General features: G+C 46.0%; 1 protein-coding gene across 7 annotated transcripts in view; it reads left to right on the plus strand.

Moving 5' to 3' along the window:
* Nucleotides 1-15,277, plus strand: part of LOC110988326 (uncharacterized) — a 62,791-nt gene that overhangs the window by 24,960 nt on the left and 22,554 nt on the right. The window contains exon 1 of one of the 7 annotated variants that reach the window (XM_022251706.2): nucleotides 10,518-11,166. The exons of the other annotated variants lie outside the window; for them this stretch is intronic. Coding sequence (XP_022107398.2) covers nucleotides 11,143-11,166 — 24 coding nt within the window. The 5' untranslated portion in view covers nucleotides 10,518-11,142. Of the gene's footprint in view, nucleotides 1-10,517; nucleotides 11,167-15,277 lie in introns of those variants that run through there. 7 annotated transcript variants of the gene reach the window in all.

Consider the following 15,277-nt stretch of genomic DNA (forward strand, 5'->3'; position numbering starts at 1 on the left):
TGGATCTTTCCGAGTTTGGTCGAATGAGAGGATGCACTGGCAGCCTTCTTCAAGTTGCCTGAGATAAATATGTTCCCATACATTAGTAAGATTGGGTTACCACCAGGCCACTCGGTTCTCTGTAACTGACTCTTTTAAAAGATGGTCTTTTCCCTACTGGTTACGTTAGGACATTTGGACCTGACATTGGGACTAAGGATGTTAGCCGCTCAACTTCTTTTACTTTGCAAACAAGAAACATCAGGTGGGAATATTATTCTAGCTCCATGGTGGGGAAAAGTGGTTCATTGTGCATCAATCAATTTTAAAAAATCCCATAGATTATAATAATTATCGCACTATATCTAGAACCAATTCTGAATGCATCGGTTCGTCGACTTTGGCCAATCGAGCAACAGCCACCTGTGAAAGTTGTATTCATTACCACCCTGACCTTGCACGAGTCTTCAGGCACCCCCCCCGAAAAACCCTTTGCGTGAACTTGCCGCTTTTGGTGCCACAATTTACGTCGCTGTTCGAGTGTACCACGCGCGTCGTGACAGTTGACCGAAAAGGCGATGCCGCACCGCCGAATCTAATTTAGACCCCTGGGTCCCCTTTCCCCAGTGATGGATGCGACCGTGCCTCCGTCCCAGTTGCAGAATTGTTGGAGTTAACCGAAAAGGGTCGAGTACTTGAGTACTTCACTGGGTTAATGCAGTGTGTGACTTCAAGTCATGTTACCGTGGGCTGTATATCAAGTGATAGAACAACAATGTGGCTCAAGCAGTAGTACACTATCTAGCACTGTCGTGAGAATCAATATGGCCTCGGATACGGACTATCTTCGTTCTTCGAAGTCAGCTTTCCAAAACGTCAACCGCGGGGGGTGTTCATCCTGGCTCTTTACCTTTTGGCGACATAGAAAGAAATTAAAAAGTTCAAAGGGGTTGGCAAGGCCGATACTGAGCGACCTTTAAGTGCTCTGCCGTCGGAACTAACGCGGAGCCGGCCATTCCCCGTCTGCTTTTCGGATTAACTTTGTGAGTCGACTTTCAGCTGGGTACCGTACCACCGCAGCCTGTTCTCAGAATCGGACGTTGATAACTCCTGTGCTCACATGTATTTACCAGGAGCCATCTCAATCCCAGTACATGTATTACGAAATACTTGGCGTCGATATGTCATCATTTAATATTTGTTTTACTAATTGTGCAATGAAAATGTAAGGTAATTTGGACAGTGCGGTATGAAGACTACTAAGTACTATCTGTTGGAGGAATATGACACCTTAATATTCTATAGAGCGTTTTTGTGGTAGCCATCTTGCTGGGCAGTTGTTTCGTTCCACAGAGAAACATCCTTCGTGCATTCCATGTGGAGCAAAAGCACTGGCCTGCAAGGTGGCAGCCGTGCTATATTGGAAACAATTGGGGTTAAGCAACGGTGATGGCTCTAACCCTAAGAGGTCAAATCCCCCACGGGTCATCGTGACTTGTATTTCTTTTTTTGTGTCGTTGTAAGTGCATGTACAATATGTAGATGCACATTTTGAATGAGCTCATTTGATTCGTCTTCTTTGATTTGGGTGTCTTCGTATGCCACTGAAACTTGAAGGAAGAAGGAATTCCGTCTGGAATTGAAATTATCCCTTCCCCTGCACCGAGCACCAAGTCGAGCGTCTGGTTATGCCGGACAGCATCGCAACGTGCACTGATGGGTAGGTGGAAATTGGTTATTTTAACTGTCTGCACGTCGTGTTTGCATCGCCCCTTCACTGAGTTTGGCACCAGACATCTTTTCCTCGTTTCAACCGAGCGCGCAGACTTTAAAAACGGAAATTGAATTTGCAAGTAGTCGCAGTCGAAGTTCTGTGGTCTCCCAATATTCGGCGGAGTCAGAAGCTTTTTATTTCACGTTACTGTTTTGTCCAACGGTTTCCCGGAACAGTTTGGTTGCATGATGATATTACCCCGAGCCCCAGCAGTAATTAAATATTTCCTTGGATTTTTGCTTGCGGCGGTGTTACCGATAAATAATTTGGAGGGGAAGCTTGAGAGTGGCGATATGGGTAGTCTCAGAGGGGCAGGGAAAGGTGTAGTCAGGGTGTGTACAATCATGACTCACTCTGGGGTCACCCACAACTTGGTACTTTCATTTCGACATCCTTTCCTAGACTTGCGGCCAGCATTTCGTTTCTCCGCAACGTGGGCCGGGAAGTACATGTACAGTACACGTTTTGACAGGATTTTGACGCTGTTTTGAGGATATGAGCACTAGACTTGTCTCAGTCTCTCTATAAGGTAGTTTGCACAATTTCAGCGAGCGTGGTTGCACGACCTATTGTCAAGTTTTTCTGAAATGGGCTGTATAGTTGCACGGATTACTCGTGTAGCTTCTACACCAGTCTTGTTCTCCTTTTGGTGGTGGGGGGCAAACATCTTTGTCTTTGGGCATCGCTGCTGACCCTGTACTGTAGTTTGGGCGTACAAAGCACCCACTAATGTATCCATTGTTACAATTGTAAACCAAGTTTGCTGGGCAAGAAGAGTTGATATAGCTCACCTGGACCTGATTGGACAAAAGAGTGCCTCACGTCCTGCAGTTATTAAGGAGTTCTTTTGTATCTCAGACAATAATTGGTAAACGTCACAGAAATGCCGCAGTAGGAAGTTGCATCAGTATTCAAGGCACTGAGTTAGGTAACAGTTTGCTTTAGCTTTGGTGCTTGTCCTCAGTCTTTGTCAGCTTGAACGGGGGCTGGCGCTTGGATACTCTACAATAAACTGCTTCCACTGTTGATCTTTTGAAATGAAATTATAAAAGGAAAATGACTTTAGATTTATTTTTTCAGACAGAGGACTGACGAAGCCGGTGCGCGGCGTCACTTTAAAAGGATCTCGCCCCTTGGTTGTAGTTCTGGGTTGTTGGGGTGGATTGTACCCTTTGGTACGCAGTGAGCCCTGAAACGTACGATGATAGGGGAATGCCATTAGAAAAGAGTTGAATAGGATCGGAATGTGCACTAGGCATTCCTGCAGCTTGGTAGACTGTAACCGTTCCAGGGATTATTATCAACGGTGCAGGATTGAAGGAGGCGAGTCAGAGGAGAGGAGGTCATCGGGTTGCAGGGGACGTCGTCTGGGAGAGATCCTCAAATATGGGCCTCTTGTTCTCATGCAGCCGGGATAAAGGAGACTCTCTCTGAAAGAATGTAGAACCGAAACCAGCGGGCGGGTTAGGCTTGCGGTTTGGACTGGCGGGCGTCCGGAAAATTATGGAGGAGTGTAGACCTGAATTTGTCAACAGTCATCTGGTGCTTTGTCACAGTGTCAGTGATCCTTAGTCGGTTATGAAAGATTGCTTCCTTGCGGGTTTTTTAATGCTTGGTCATAGCTTTATGATATTAATTTGATGTCTGTCTTCTGGGATGTGGAGATAACCAGTTATAATGGCGAGACTACTGCACCATATAGACGGTCAGGGTCGCTAGCGGTGCCGGTGACAGAATGCACGTGAATGACACGTGATTTCAACACCTCCGCTGCTATTTGGGATTATCACGAAACAACATTATTTCACTCAAGCTTCCACGCACATCCTCATGTTGCTTGAGCGTTTCGCGTATACGGTCCTACATAGTGAGTCGGAGGTCTGTCCCGTTGTTTTTTTCAGCGAGGATTTATATTTCTGGGAGCAAACTTCTCTCGAAACCCTTCAAAGCTTATACGGCGCAGCGGTGTTGAACCCGAAAATGCCGTGACATTTCGAGCGCTTCCTCAACCTGATTGCACAGCTGACAAACAGTGAAATCTGATTTACGCCCGATCGGGTTTAGTACTGGCAGGTTGGGGAAGAAAGGAAAACTGCGAAACAGATTTATGTGAAGAGCCATAGAAATGTTTGTTTGGTTCGCCAGACGCGCCTCTTATAAAACCGTAATCTGGGACGGACCTTTTTTTTTGGGTCCCGCATTTACATGTACGTCAAAGGGGGATTTGGCGAAGAAGTCGCCTTGAGCGTTATGAGGAGCAAGCATTGAGCAACGCGGGTCGAGCACGGAGGGGGGAGTGCATGCACCGCGCACGCGGGCATCCATCGCGACTCCATGGCGCGGGGGGGCTGTTGAGTCATTGACCTGGAGTCCCGGACATGCAGTGACCCAGGTAATGCGCTGACCTGGATAGGAATATACGGTTGATGCGATTTGGGTGGAGCGGAGCAGGATAGAATAGGGGGAAAGAGTCGGAGTTAATCGGTCAGAGGGACGATTTGGGACTGCAACAATGTAACCATCTTCTCGTTTAGGTGTGTGCCTTGATGCTAGCTGGTGATTTTTTTCTTGCCTTTGCTCGATAACGTAATTCATAGCATCTACATTGTAAACGGTAATACATTTCTCACAGCAAGGATGTTTGATACGACTTATGAAGCTTCGAATAAAATGCCCCTCTCTGTGATTTTGTGGCAGGCAGATTTGAGACACCATATCTCCGATAAAATGGCACTTTGCATCTGGAGGCTTGTTCACATGTTTTGGAGGGATCGATTCCCTCTGTGTTGGTGGCGTAGATAGTGGTCGTTTTCTTTTGAATTAGCAGTTGCAAAAGTTGCAGTTATTCATGTCGTCCCCAACAACCCCCCTTGCATGTCTTGATTAATTTCTCAATAAATATTCATCGAAAAACGGAGACCTGACTCTTGATAGGTAAGACATTAATCCTCTTTTGGGAGTAGACAAATCAGGGACCTTAGAATGTTCCTGTGTGAGGTTTAGCCTCATCGTTTTGACTGAGCCTGAGGATTGTCTCAACTTGCTTGTATCGGGGCTTCTATACAACCTGCGGGCTGCAGTATTCGTTTTGAAAAACTAGCACGAGAGCGGGTGTTGATGCTGCCATTTTTGTGATGACCCTGTATACCAAATGACAAGAGTATTCCAACTTTACAGATTGATAAGAGGAAACGGGCTGGTTCTCCTTCTAGTCTAAGTTTGATTACATTGCCGTGAATGGTAGAAAAGCAAGATGGTTGCCTCGTGATAGAGGTCTATACCTAAGGATCTTCGAATCTGCATTAATTCGTATCTGTGCTCGAACTGGTACTCAACTGAACAAATACTGTTACCCGACAGTTATAGCACCTGTACTTTGGTACTCTATTTGCTGAACGTAACTGTGCGAGTACAATATAAGTTTAATGCTGTACACGGACCCAAAGAGTATACCCGAATGAATCCCCGTCAGGATTCGGCCGGAGGAACAAAACCTGATTCCAACAGTTGTTGATGGAATTTTGCGTCGAGGAGGTATCAGTATTGACCGTGCGTGTTTGTTTTCACACAGCGCAACTAAAAGACGTTCACCACGGCAGATAGACAACCCCTTTAAAATTGAATGTCTCGGCTCAAACTTGGCCTGGGATAACAGTCTAGTCGTAATGTACAGCGGATTCCGCGTTTACGGCCCTCGTTAACGAATGCCAGGCGCATACACGTAAAAAAAGGTTGGGCGAGGAATTCGCCGCTTATTGTAGGTCCGTGCTCCGGCCGTGAGCGCGGGGTCGTCGCCGGAACGCGGTCGCTCAGAGGACAAGGTTGAACAAGCGCTTCAGGCGTCATACACAGGACCTCGATTGTAGGTGTGCATTTATGGACGGATCGCAGGCGGCTGTTTGGAAGCTGAAGCCAGCCTCATTGCAATAAACGAATATTTTGTAGTACATGTAATGATGTATTGGGGAATGCTGCTAAAAAGCTTGCTCGTTAGAAATGGTCATTTTGACTGTAAAGATACGGTATGGCTTCAAAAAGACATATTTGGGAAGTTTTCCACCGTCAAGCAAACAGGATATCGATTTTTTGAAAAGGTTCGGTAAATACTGTTAATCAGTTTTTGTAACCAAAACTCACACCATTAACATTTTTTAAAATGCAGTTTAATCAGGTATTGCCAGGTTGACCACAATTTCAGGTTCTTGTTTTCAAAAGTAATCGGGGCCACTGATACCTTGACAACGCACCCACTGTGAAGGAAAAGCCCTGAAGATCTGCACACGATTACTTTGTCCTCTGGAAATGGCGAACATTGCTGTTTCATGAAACAGTCGTCTGCGTCACCCCTAGTATCTGTCTGCTGCGTGTACCCATTGGAAGGGATTCCAGCCGCATTTTTCTGCTAATTTATGGCCTCCCGCCGGCGGCGATGCGTGTGCGACCTGACCCGATGGGGTCCCCTCCCGTTGATCAGCTGCTCGCTAATAACCAAAACAGAACAAAGAAGGGTGCTATTTGGGTCGTTGATGTACCGATTTGAGGGTCATTTTTCCCCTCTCAATAATGCCTTTGAGATTTTTTTCATCACACGTGTACCGTTTTTCCCAGGGAATGAATATATATATATATATTCAATAAAAGGGTCCTTTTGTTGAGTTGATGGAGATTGGCTTGTGGTCGGCGTTTATTGTTTCATTGTGGAAAGCCACCTCAAAATTAGATTTTGTTCCGTAGGCCGCGCTGAGCCTGTTTGTATGTCTTTGGATTGGAAGAGGGAAATTGTAGTAGCTCACACATACAGTTTGCATTTTAAACATTTATTCCTCCATACTCCATATTAGATGTACAGTACAAGTTGTTCACTCCGCGTAGGTCGAATATGGGAGTTTGAGCATTTTTTATTTTCCGGTTTGAAGCATTATAATTATTCCTATCTCGCACAGCGCTGTCTGCAGTGAGTCCAACAGACTGTACTGTACATAAAACTGGGTTTACATGATGTGGCAAATTTCGATATGGACATGCGCAGCAGTTCTGTGTTGGTGTTTGTCGTTTTGCAAATACCAACATCAACAGTCCGACACTTTTTTTTTTTTGCGAGCCCATCGCTCACTTGTGACAATGATTCGAAGGTAGCAATGCAGTTATCTATCTGGACTGCGTGTGAAGACCAAGCCTGTTGATAAGATAGGAAACTGCGGCAGTTTGAACCGGGGGGAGCGGGTTAGCGTAGCGGTTCTTTCCTCGCTTTGCTCCAATGAGACCCGGGTTCGAGTCCCTGCTTGACCCAGGCTTTAAGTTTAAGTGCATATGGTTTCCAGCCCACACTCGCTCTCGCAGGTTTTCTCCGGGTACTCCGGTTTCCTCCTGCCTCTAAAACTGGACTTTCTTCCTAACTCCGTAATGTGATGCTGATTAATAAAGTGTATGGATAAACGTACAGTTATTGGCGCAAATAGCCTGAGTTGCTGAAAGTGCCATTAAGACAAAAGAACAATAACAGTTTGGACCACGTGCGGCTCGGGCAAGTTTGTGAGCGACGACGAGTACCCTGTCTTGGCCGCAAGAGGCGCTACCGCAGTGCCTGAGTCGTCTCGGGGTGCAGACCACTAATTGAAGTGAGAATTTCAGGCCTGCTCATTAGCATTAAAAGTGCCCCTACAGTATCTTTTGAAAAAGGAGATTGTTTGGCCCCCAAATGATGAGATTGTGTAAGTCGTTGCCGGTATCAACTCCCTGGGTCTTTGAGCTTTCATGTGAGAGCAGAAGGGCTAAAAACTATGGTTGAAAAATGGTCCTAAGTGCCCGAGAAAGTTGAAATATGGCTGCAATCAGACTTCGGAAAAATCACTTTTTGGGGGGTGATTTTGTTTTGTGGGAATAATTAAAAATGTAATTGGTTAACCCACAAAAAATTGAAAAGAAAATTGAAAGATGAGTGACCAGACAAGAATTTAATTTGTGTTTCAGAAATCTCAGGGAAGTTGGCGTGCATGCTATTGGGCCCTGAACAGTGCTGATTTTACACTGTTTTCAATGGGGCTTGAATTAGTGGACTGGACCCTATATCGGGATAGTTGCTCCATTTTAGGTCGTAAACGCCATGGGTGATTGGCCTTGCGAACAGATACGAGCTCTAAAGCACAATGGGTTTAGTCTGGTCTGGTAAAGGTGCGGGAGAAGTGTTGGGAGGGCACTGGTCCTACAGCGCTTAGTTTTGTGCCTTGGTTACTCATGCAGCAAGTGTACTCTATCAAACCGTTTCAAATCCCATTGTCAAATTTCACCCAATACTAGCGGACAACGGGCAAGTATTTTTTCCTCCCTCCGCTGTATTTTTAGGGCGAAGTAATGTTCAGAGTGCATCACGGCGTGGCTAATCATCACGTCAGCTCTTCCGTTCGGTGCCTGCTGGTGGCAAAAATGGTTACGTCGCTTTGTAATGCAATCGCTTCCGTCGGGAAAATTCCAGCTCCGTTGCAACAGCTGGGGCACATGCCAGCCGGTATCGATACTTTCGGTCTCAAAAACGTGGCCGATTCCGTTGTAATCACACAGGATGATATTTGGACCTACCTACAATCCACTGTCACCCGAACACCCGTTATACCGAATTGTTGGAGTCGACTCCATTGATTGGTGTGAAAGCAGTACTCGATTCCGTGCGTCTGTTGTACAACCTTATGCGGACCTGTGTCCTTAAATGACCGCGCCGTAATTAGCGGCGATTGTATCGCATGTTTCGAATTCCGTCGGTTGGAATTCAAGGGGGTTTCTCTCAAATAGTCGTGTGCCGGTTTATATAGGTGGCTATAAATAATGCGTGCTCAATCATCCCCTATGCGCTTATCTGCCATCCCTAGCGCCGGATTTGTTTTATTTGCTTCAGACAGCGGCGGCTGCCGTGATTCCTTCTATTTTTGCCTCCCCGGTCGTCTGACGCGAGATGCAATGTGCATATGTTTCATCCAGTCGACTGGTTCAGGATTTTTAGATCCCAGCCCTCCAAATCAGGTTGGTTCCCCAGGTGCAATCCTCTATAAATAAATTGTGGCAGCGTCTGGGGCCAATTTCATCCAGCTGTTAAGTTTTCCAGACACGGACAGTGTTGGTTTGCAGTTCAAATGTCGGGTATGCTACGTTTCAGCCAGTTTTTGCACAGGGCATATATATTGTCCAGCAGTATTTCGTGCTTGGACACACCCCTGGAATTAGGCCCTGGAAAGGCAGCTGTTAAGGGTCTTTTCTCAATGCTCCCAATTTGGCGGCTGAGGGTGTGTCCAGAGTGAACCGCTCCAGAGTTTGTAGTTGTGGCTGATGCCATTTGACTTGTGGGTCATGTGGTCCAGTGGTTAAGGTTTGTAGCTTCTGATCGTGGAGTCGGGTGGTTCGAATCCCGGCAGGTGGTTACACGGCGTGCTTCTCTCCGCGGAGGAGTAAGTGGGTTCCTTTGAGAGCTGTGTTTAGTCATTTGCACCTGAAATGGTAGCACAGTGGCACCCCCAAGTAGCTGAGATAGTCCAAGGAAATGCTCAGATATTGTGGGCCCGGCCCAGTGGGCAGGGATAATAAGAATACACGGGGCACGTTGAATGACAGATATACATACATGTACATGTGTACTGTTAGATACTGTGCACCTAAAGTTCACGTACTATTGACTTGCTGTCATCACTGGCAAAGCCAGGCTGCAGAACCCCTGATTCTAGAACAGTCTGCACTTGAAGAGATTGTCATGCCCGACTGTTGGCTTCGCTGTGCATGGCTTTAACGTGACCGGGGACAGTCAGCCGATCAACAGCCGCGTCAGCAGACCTCATCATCCGTCAGGGCTGATCTTTAATTGAGTTACGGCAACAGAAGACGAGGATATCCTGTCACCGCGGAACCCTCCTGCATCAGCTCCAGACAAAACAGCGGCAGCCATGCACCCCTGAAATCCCCCGGTGCTGTTTGGCGCCCTCTTGGGCTCTGGTTTTGAAGCGTTCAACCGGAAGAGTAATTTTGACAAAGTACGGCTGGACCAAAATCGGGCCACGGTTTGGAAGTGTGTCGGTTCACGAAGGAGAGACAGTAAATGATGCTATCAATGTATCATGGACATTATACGGGAATTAACAGGTAAAATTAAGAGGTGAAATTTTGATATGGCAGCGGAATTTAGGTGTCAATTTTTATGAGCCGAGAGCGACATGATACTCAGCCTGCCCCAGACATCGAAGCCTTCCCTTTTCCCCCTAAGGGTTATCCGATTTCCTAGCCGTGACTCAAGGTGTTGTCATTTCCGATCTTATGACTTGGCAACAAAATACTTCCACCGAGGGGTGCAATGGTACAAGCGTAGCCTTTTTCAAGTCGCTGACACATTTTCCCTCTCTATACCCGGGTAAAACACCGAAATTCAAAAGCCCTCCACAGCTTGTTTCGATTGCAAAATAAACGATGCAAGGAAACCGACTTGCCTTCAACTTACTATGAAACAGCATCAGCGACCAGAATAGCAGTCAGTTGCTTTTGGCATATTGCTGCTGACAATTTAGCGTGAGCTTCCCATTTAATTGTTTATTTATTTTAGAATTGAAGTAGATGTTTATATCAAATATTTAGCTTGTTGCTGTGGCTGGTTCACCTCTCGTGGAGTGAAGTTGGCCCGAATGAAGACTACCAGTGTGGCCATGCGCAGTAGCAAAAGAATAACCGTGGTCACATTTTTTTTTATTCGAGCATCGAATTGTAATATTGTTCATCGGCAGTTTACATCGTTTTGAGCGAAGTGACTTCGAATTTCCAAGTGATTTCCCTTTGGAAAATTGACAATCACCGCAGGAAGAATTTCTGCCCAAATTGCCGCTCTTTTCGAGCCTATCAATTTCACAATTGTTTTGGCCCGTGCTATGAGTAAGAATGTAGACATTGTGACCCGTTTGAACTATTAAACCACGAATGATTCACACTGACGAATCTGCAGATATTCCTGGGAGGCGGGCAGCGCTCGCTGTTGCGTTTTGTTAGTCCTCGCGTTGTTGTACTTCTTCAAGGTAATCGCTGCAGACAGTGCCGTTTTGTAAAACCCACAAGGCAGAGTACAAAACGTGAGAAAAGAAGTGTTTCCGAATTGACCCGCAAACTGTCAGCATCGATAAAGTCGTAAAAAAAGCGTGTGACAACGTGAAGGCGAGAATTCCTAGAGGTGTTGGACCCCGGCCAACCTTACGCGAGAGACCAACAACTTCTCAGGTATTTAGTCATCTCTGGATTTCGTTGTTAACGTAGAGGTCTAAATGAGCAGACGTGAGAGATGCTGGCCGTCAGCGTCGTCGTATGCGCGCAAACAGTGTGCCCTCGTTTCGCCTTGGTTAGCGTAGTCGGTGACTGGCGTAGAGTGGAAGATGTCATCTTATGGGCAGATTTGGGTGAGTACATTTGGGATCGGTGGAACTAAAGCATGTCGGCTTTGGAGGCTTCAAGTCGAATGTTATATTGTAGTAAATCGTGTTTTGTTGGCACTTTTTTCCTTTCGTTGTGTGCGTGTCTGTAGTTTGAGATTGTCACAGAACCTTCTATGTACAAAGTGGCAGCTTGTTTTTTACTTTCATACTTGTTATGCTAATCGTTTCTCATATCAGGACAGTCTCCACAACGCATAAAGGTTTGTTTAGTGTTTTACGGAGCGAGTGGTTCGTGCGCAAAGCATGGGATGTCAATTCGCGTACCTCCAGATGTGGCCATACATTATACATCCGATAGGGCAACATTATTGGCAGATATTCGACACACAATCACGTGTGCATCCGATCTGAAAACTTGCATATCCGTTATCGAACCGCGTGTTTCCGGCTCATGCAGAGCCGCCTTCACGTACAACGGGAACCACACTCCTATCCGATCCTTGAGTGCACTTCCAAACGATTCGAAACGAAGGACGGAAACTGTTGAAAAGATTGGACAGAAAGGCTGCAGAGGTGAGCGTAAAAGAGCGCTACTTGCTTAGTGGAAATACCTGCTGAAATTTGGACCTAACCTGGGGCAATGTACAGTTTGCAGCCTTCGCCGTATGGTGTCACGCACGACTAGTTTAGGACAATGTTCTCCTCGTCCTTGATACGTCATTGTGTTCGAGACGTCCAGGGACCTGTCGACCTTTGACCTGCACGTGATAGTTACTCATCTGGTCGCGTGCCCAGTCTTTACGTGCGTGGCTTTCCAGGTAATTAAATAAATCAATATTTTATAGCCCGCAACATCTGCTGGTTGATCCAGACTCGGTTTGCGTTCAGTGTCGGATGTTGTGTCACCTGATCACCTGTGTGTTTTACACTACCAACGTATTTTAAAAAGAAAATAAAAATGACAATAACAAAACCTGCTTTCTTCACTTCACTTTTTGTTTCTCCGAAGGTTTGATTTGTCGTTTTGTCAAAAATAGCGTACGTTTCTCCAAATTATTTGTTGATGCTCCTGTAATTGGTATTTAATATAAAACAAGGTTGCATGGCTCATCCATTGGGATGAAAGAAAATAACGCTCATTTCTGTTGTCTGTTGAACGTAAAAATGAGTAGCGCCCTCCACCAGCGTGGTCCATTCATCGCGAGACTGTACAGAGGAAGATGGTGATGGTAACAAGACGCTCTCCATCGCATTCGTGAGCTCAGTACACGGCCATCCAGCCTGTGCGGGAGGCCCCCTTAGTCCGGCCTCCCTTCCCTCTCTCTCTGTCTCTTTCTTTCCGATAGCAGCTATTTTTGTCTCCCCGAAGTGGGGCAACAGAAGTGGAAAACAACTTCGCCCCGGGGTCTAATCGCTCGCTGAGTCGCGAAGAACAAAATGGAACAAAAAGCAAGACGACGACGAGAAAGAAAAAAAATCAGTGCCGCACTGTCGTTTTCCCCCATGTTTTGACCTTTTCCGGTGAATCTCACGCGAATTCGCGAGGGTCTGCTCTCGCGAGATTTTCAGCGGGCCGCACATCCCAGGAATCTAGGTCCAGCAATTTTAGCGCTCGTATAAGGGAAAATGATGAAGAAGAAAACGTGGGTCTTTTAAATCTGTCTTTTCCACACCGTAGTCTCGACGTTGGATTCGGAATCGTACCACCGTCATGATCTGTGATCGCTTGAGAAAACAAACGCGAAATCGTCTCCCACAGTTGCTGACACATCACAATGGCGGATCCCGGAATTTTCTTCAGGGGTAGGGTTATACGGCCCTTCAGATTTTTTGTCTTGTCGCTGCGTACAGTCGGACGTATAATTATGTAATACGTTACGTTGTTACCGATGCTCTTACCTTTCTACACTTCGTTGGACGTTGTGTGTTACATATTAATGTAATTGTTATTTCCTTTAAACAAAAAAACGTTTCTGGTGTGGGGGATGGACCAAATCCATACCTTCTTTGGATACGCAACTGCGTGATTTAAACCATGATCAAAAACCAAGACTTAACCGAACCTAATCCAGGGCTTACTGTAGCCGGAGAGATGGTCAGTGGAGCCGACATTTCCGAAACGGCTGAGTCGCATCATTACCTTCTCGACATTGAAAGAAGTTCAAGGGATTTTGATCAGCGGAGACGACAGTTCAGCGGGCCCGACTTTTTGGATCTGACCCAGAAATTTTCAAAATGCCGACGACAAATACAACTCATTAGTGAGTGACGCCGGACTATCGTGTGCGCAAATCGAATCCCGCAAATGTTTTGCATAGCTAATCGAATTGCCCTTTTCGTGATGTTTGGCAAAGAAAAGAAAGTGCTGTGCTAATTAGTACAAAGGGGAAAGTGTGGTGGGTTCGCTTTGAAGGGGCCGGGCGTGTCACGACACGTTCCGCTCAGCTCAGGACGTTGTTAACTTGGGACATTCCAGTCGATGTGTTGTGCCGAGGACGGATGTTTTCCGGGCGCAAGAATGTTTGAAATGTCATTTCCCCGTGCCAGCTTCTCCTGAATGCCCGGTAACGTTCTTCCACGTGAGGCGCCCTCTAGGTAGGGCTCTATACCCGACCGCCCCGTAATCTCTTGGCAGTTTGAAAACTACACCTATGCGAACAAGGCTAACATCTTGAATTCTTTGGTTTGTGCGTCACCCCTCTGATGGCAGAACTAACACAAACTGGGTGCAAAAAGATTAAATTGAAAAAAGAAATGTATCACCCAGGGTGAATGCCTATGTGCAGGGATGGCGTATCACCGCACTTCCTGCGAAATTGAAAAGGGCCACCACGAAAGAACAAAGAGCACCGTCTTTCTTCCCCTTTTCTTTTAGGAAATAAAAAAGGCCATTTTATTCATTCGAAAAAAAAGTTCCCTGGCACCACTCCCAGACCCAGAGCGTCGATACGCTTCTGATCGTCACGCCAGCCTAAGTAAAGCTGCTTTAAAACGGAAAGCTTTTTAATTGGTGGTGGAAAACTGCATGGGACTGAGCGGGAGGATCGACTTTTTATACTTTAACTTGCAACAGACACGTCCTGGAGGTATAGCAGTCGGCACTCGAGGCACGCAACGGCATTTTGATTGGCGAATAATTGGGAAGTCGCAAGTCTGTGCAAATCCGGTTTACGTTTACATGTCCGGACAAGATCTGCCGTGCACAAAAGGTGCGCCTGGCGTTCCTAAAGACGCACGAAATCATTTTCCGCAGTCGGTTTTTGTTATTAGATAATACATTCGCCATCTTGGTATTCTAGAATAATTTATTGACTTCTGCGTGCAAATTCTGTTTGTAACATATGTTGATGATATTCTGTTACGTCTAATGGCAGTGGTTGGAACGCTATTGAATTACCCAACGGCGGTTTGGGGAGTTTGCGTTAAGTTAGTTTTAGTTGAGGACTCTTTCGAAACTCCCGTGAAGGTGGTAAGAAGTGGCCGATCAGTCGGCGCTACTGGCGCTTGGTGTCCCTGGTGTTTAATAAAGTACTGTTAGTTTGGAACCACGTGTAGTTTGGAGACGCTTTAGTTGGAGTCAAACACAGATCTGGATTTTTCTGTCCGAAATGTTTTGAGCCATACCAGCCATCGTGGAGGTCAATACACCTTTAGTATTCGCTACTGTATATAAGGATTTGTCCAGTGATGCTGACCTTAAAACGATACATTCGCCACAATTTGCGTGTTTGTATCACGTGTGACAAACGCACAGACCGCCAAATCGCATTCAACTACATGGACATTTCGTGATCGGTGCGGTGCCCGACTCAATTAAAACTATGGCTAAATTCGTCCCTAGGTATAGGGAATCTATGCACAGTTGAAGAATCCCAGCCATCGAATTCTGTGAAGCCATTTTGAGATTGTAAAATAAAATCCTCTGTTTGCTTAATCCGGCCCATAGAGATTCAACACAATGTGGATGTAACATTTGAAAAGAGATAGCAGTGCCGAAGAGCAAAAAGGTGAATGTATTTGGAAGCACATGTAAAAAATACAGGCAATGTAAGTTCGTTGTGCGTAATAGAGTGCCGAAGTGAATACGTCACGCGCACAATTAGTGTGTAAAAGGCCTTAGCGCGAGAACCAGCGC

Source organism: Acanthaster planci, linkage group LG10, assembly GCF_054643075.1.
Source record: "Acanthaster planci isolate LZ-2023a linkage group LG10, COTS_SCS, whole genome shotgun sequence".
NCBI classification, from domain to species: Eukaryota; Metazoa; Echinodermata; class Asteroidea; order Valvatida; family Acanthasteridae; genus Acanthaster; species Acanthaster planci.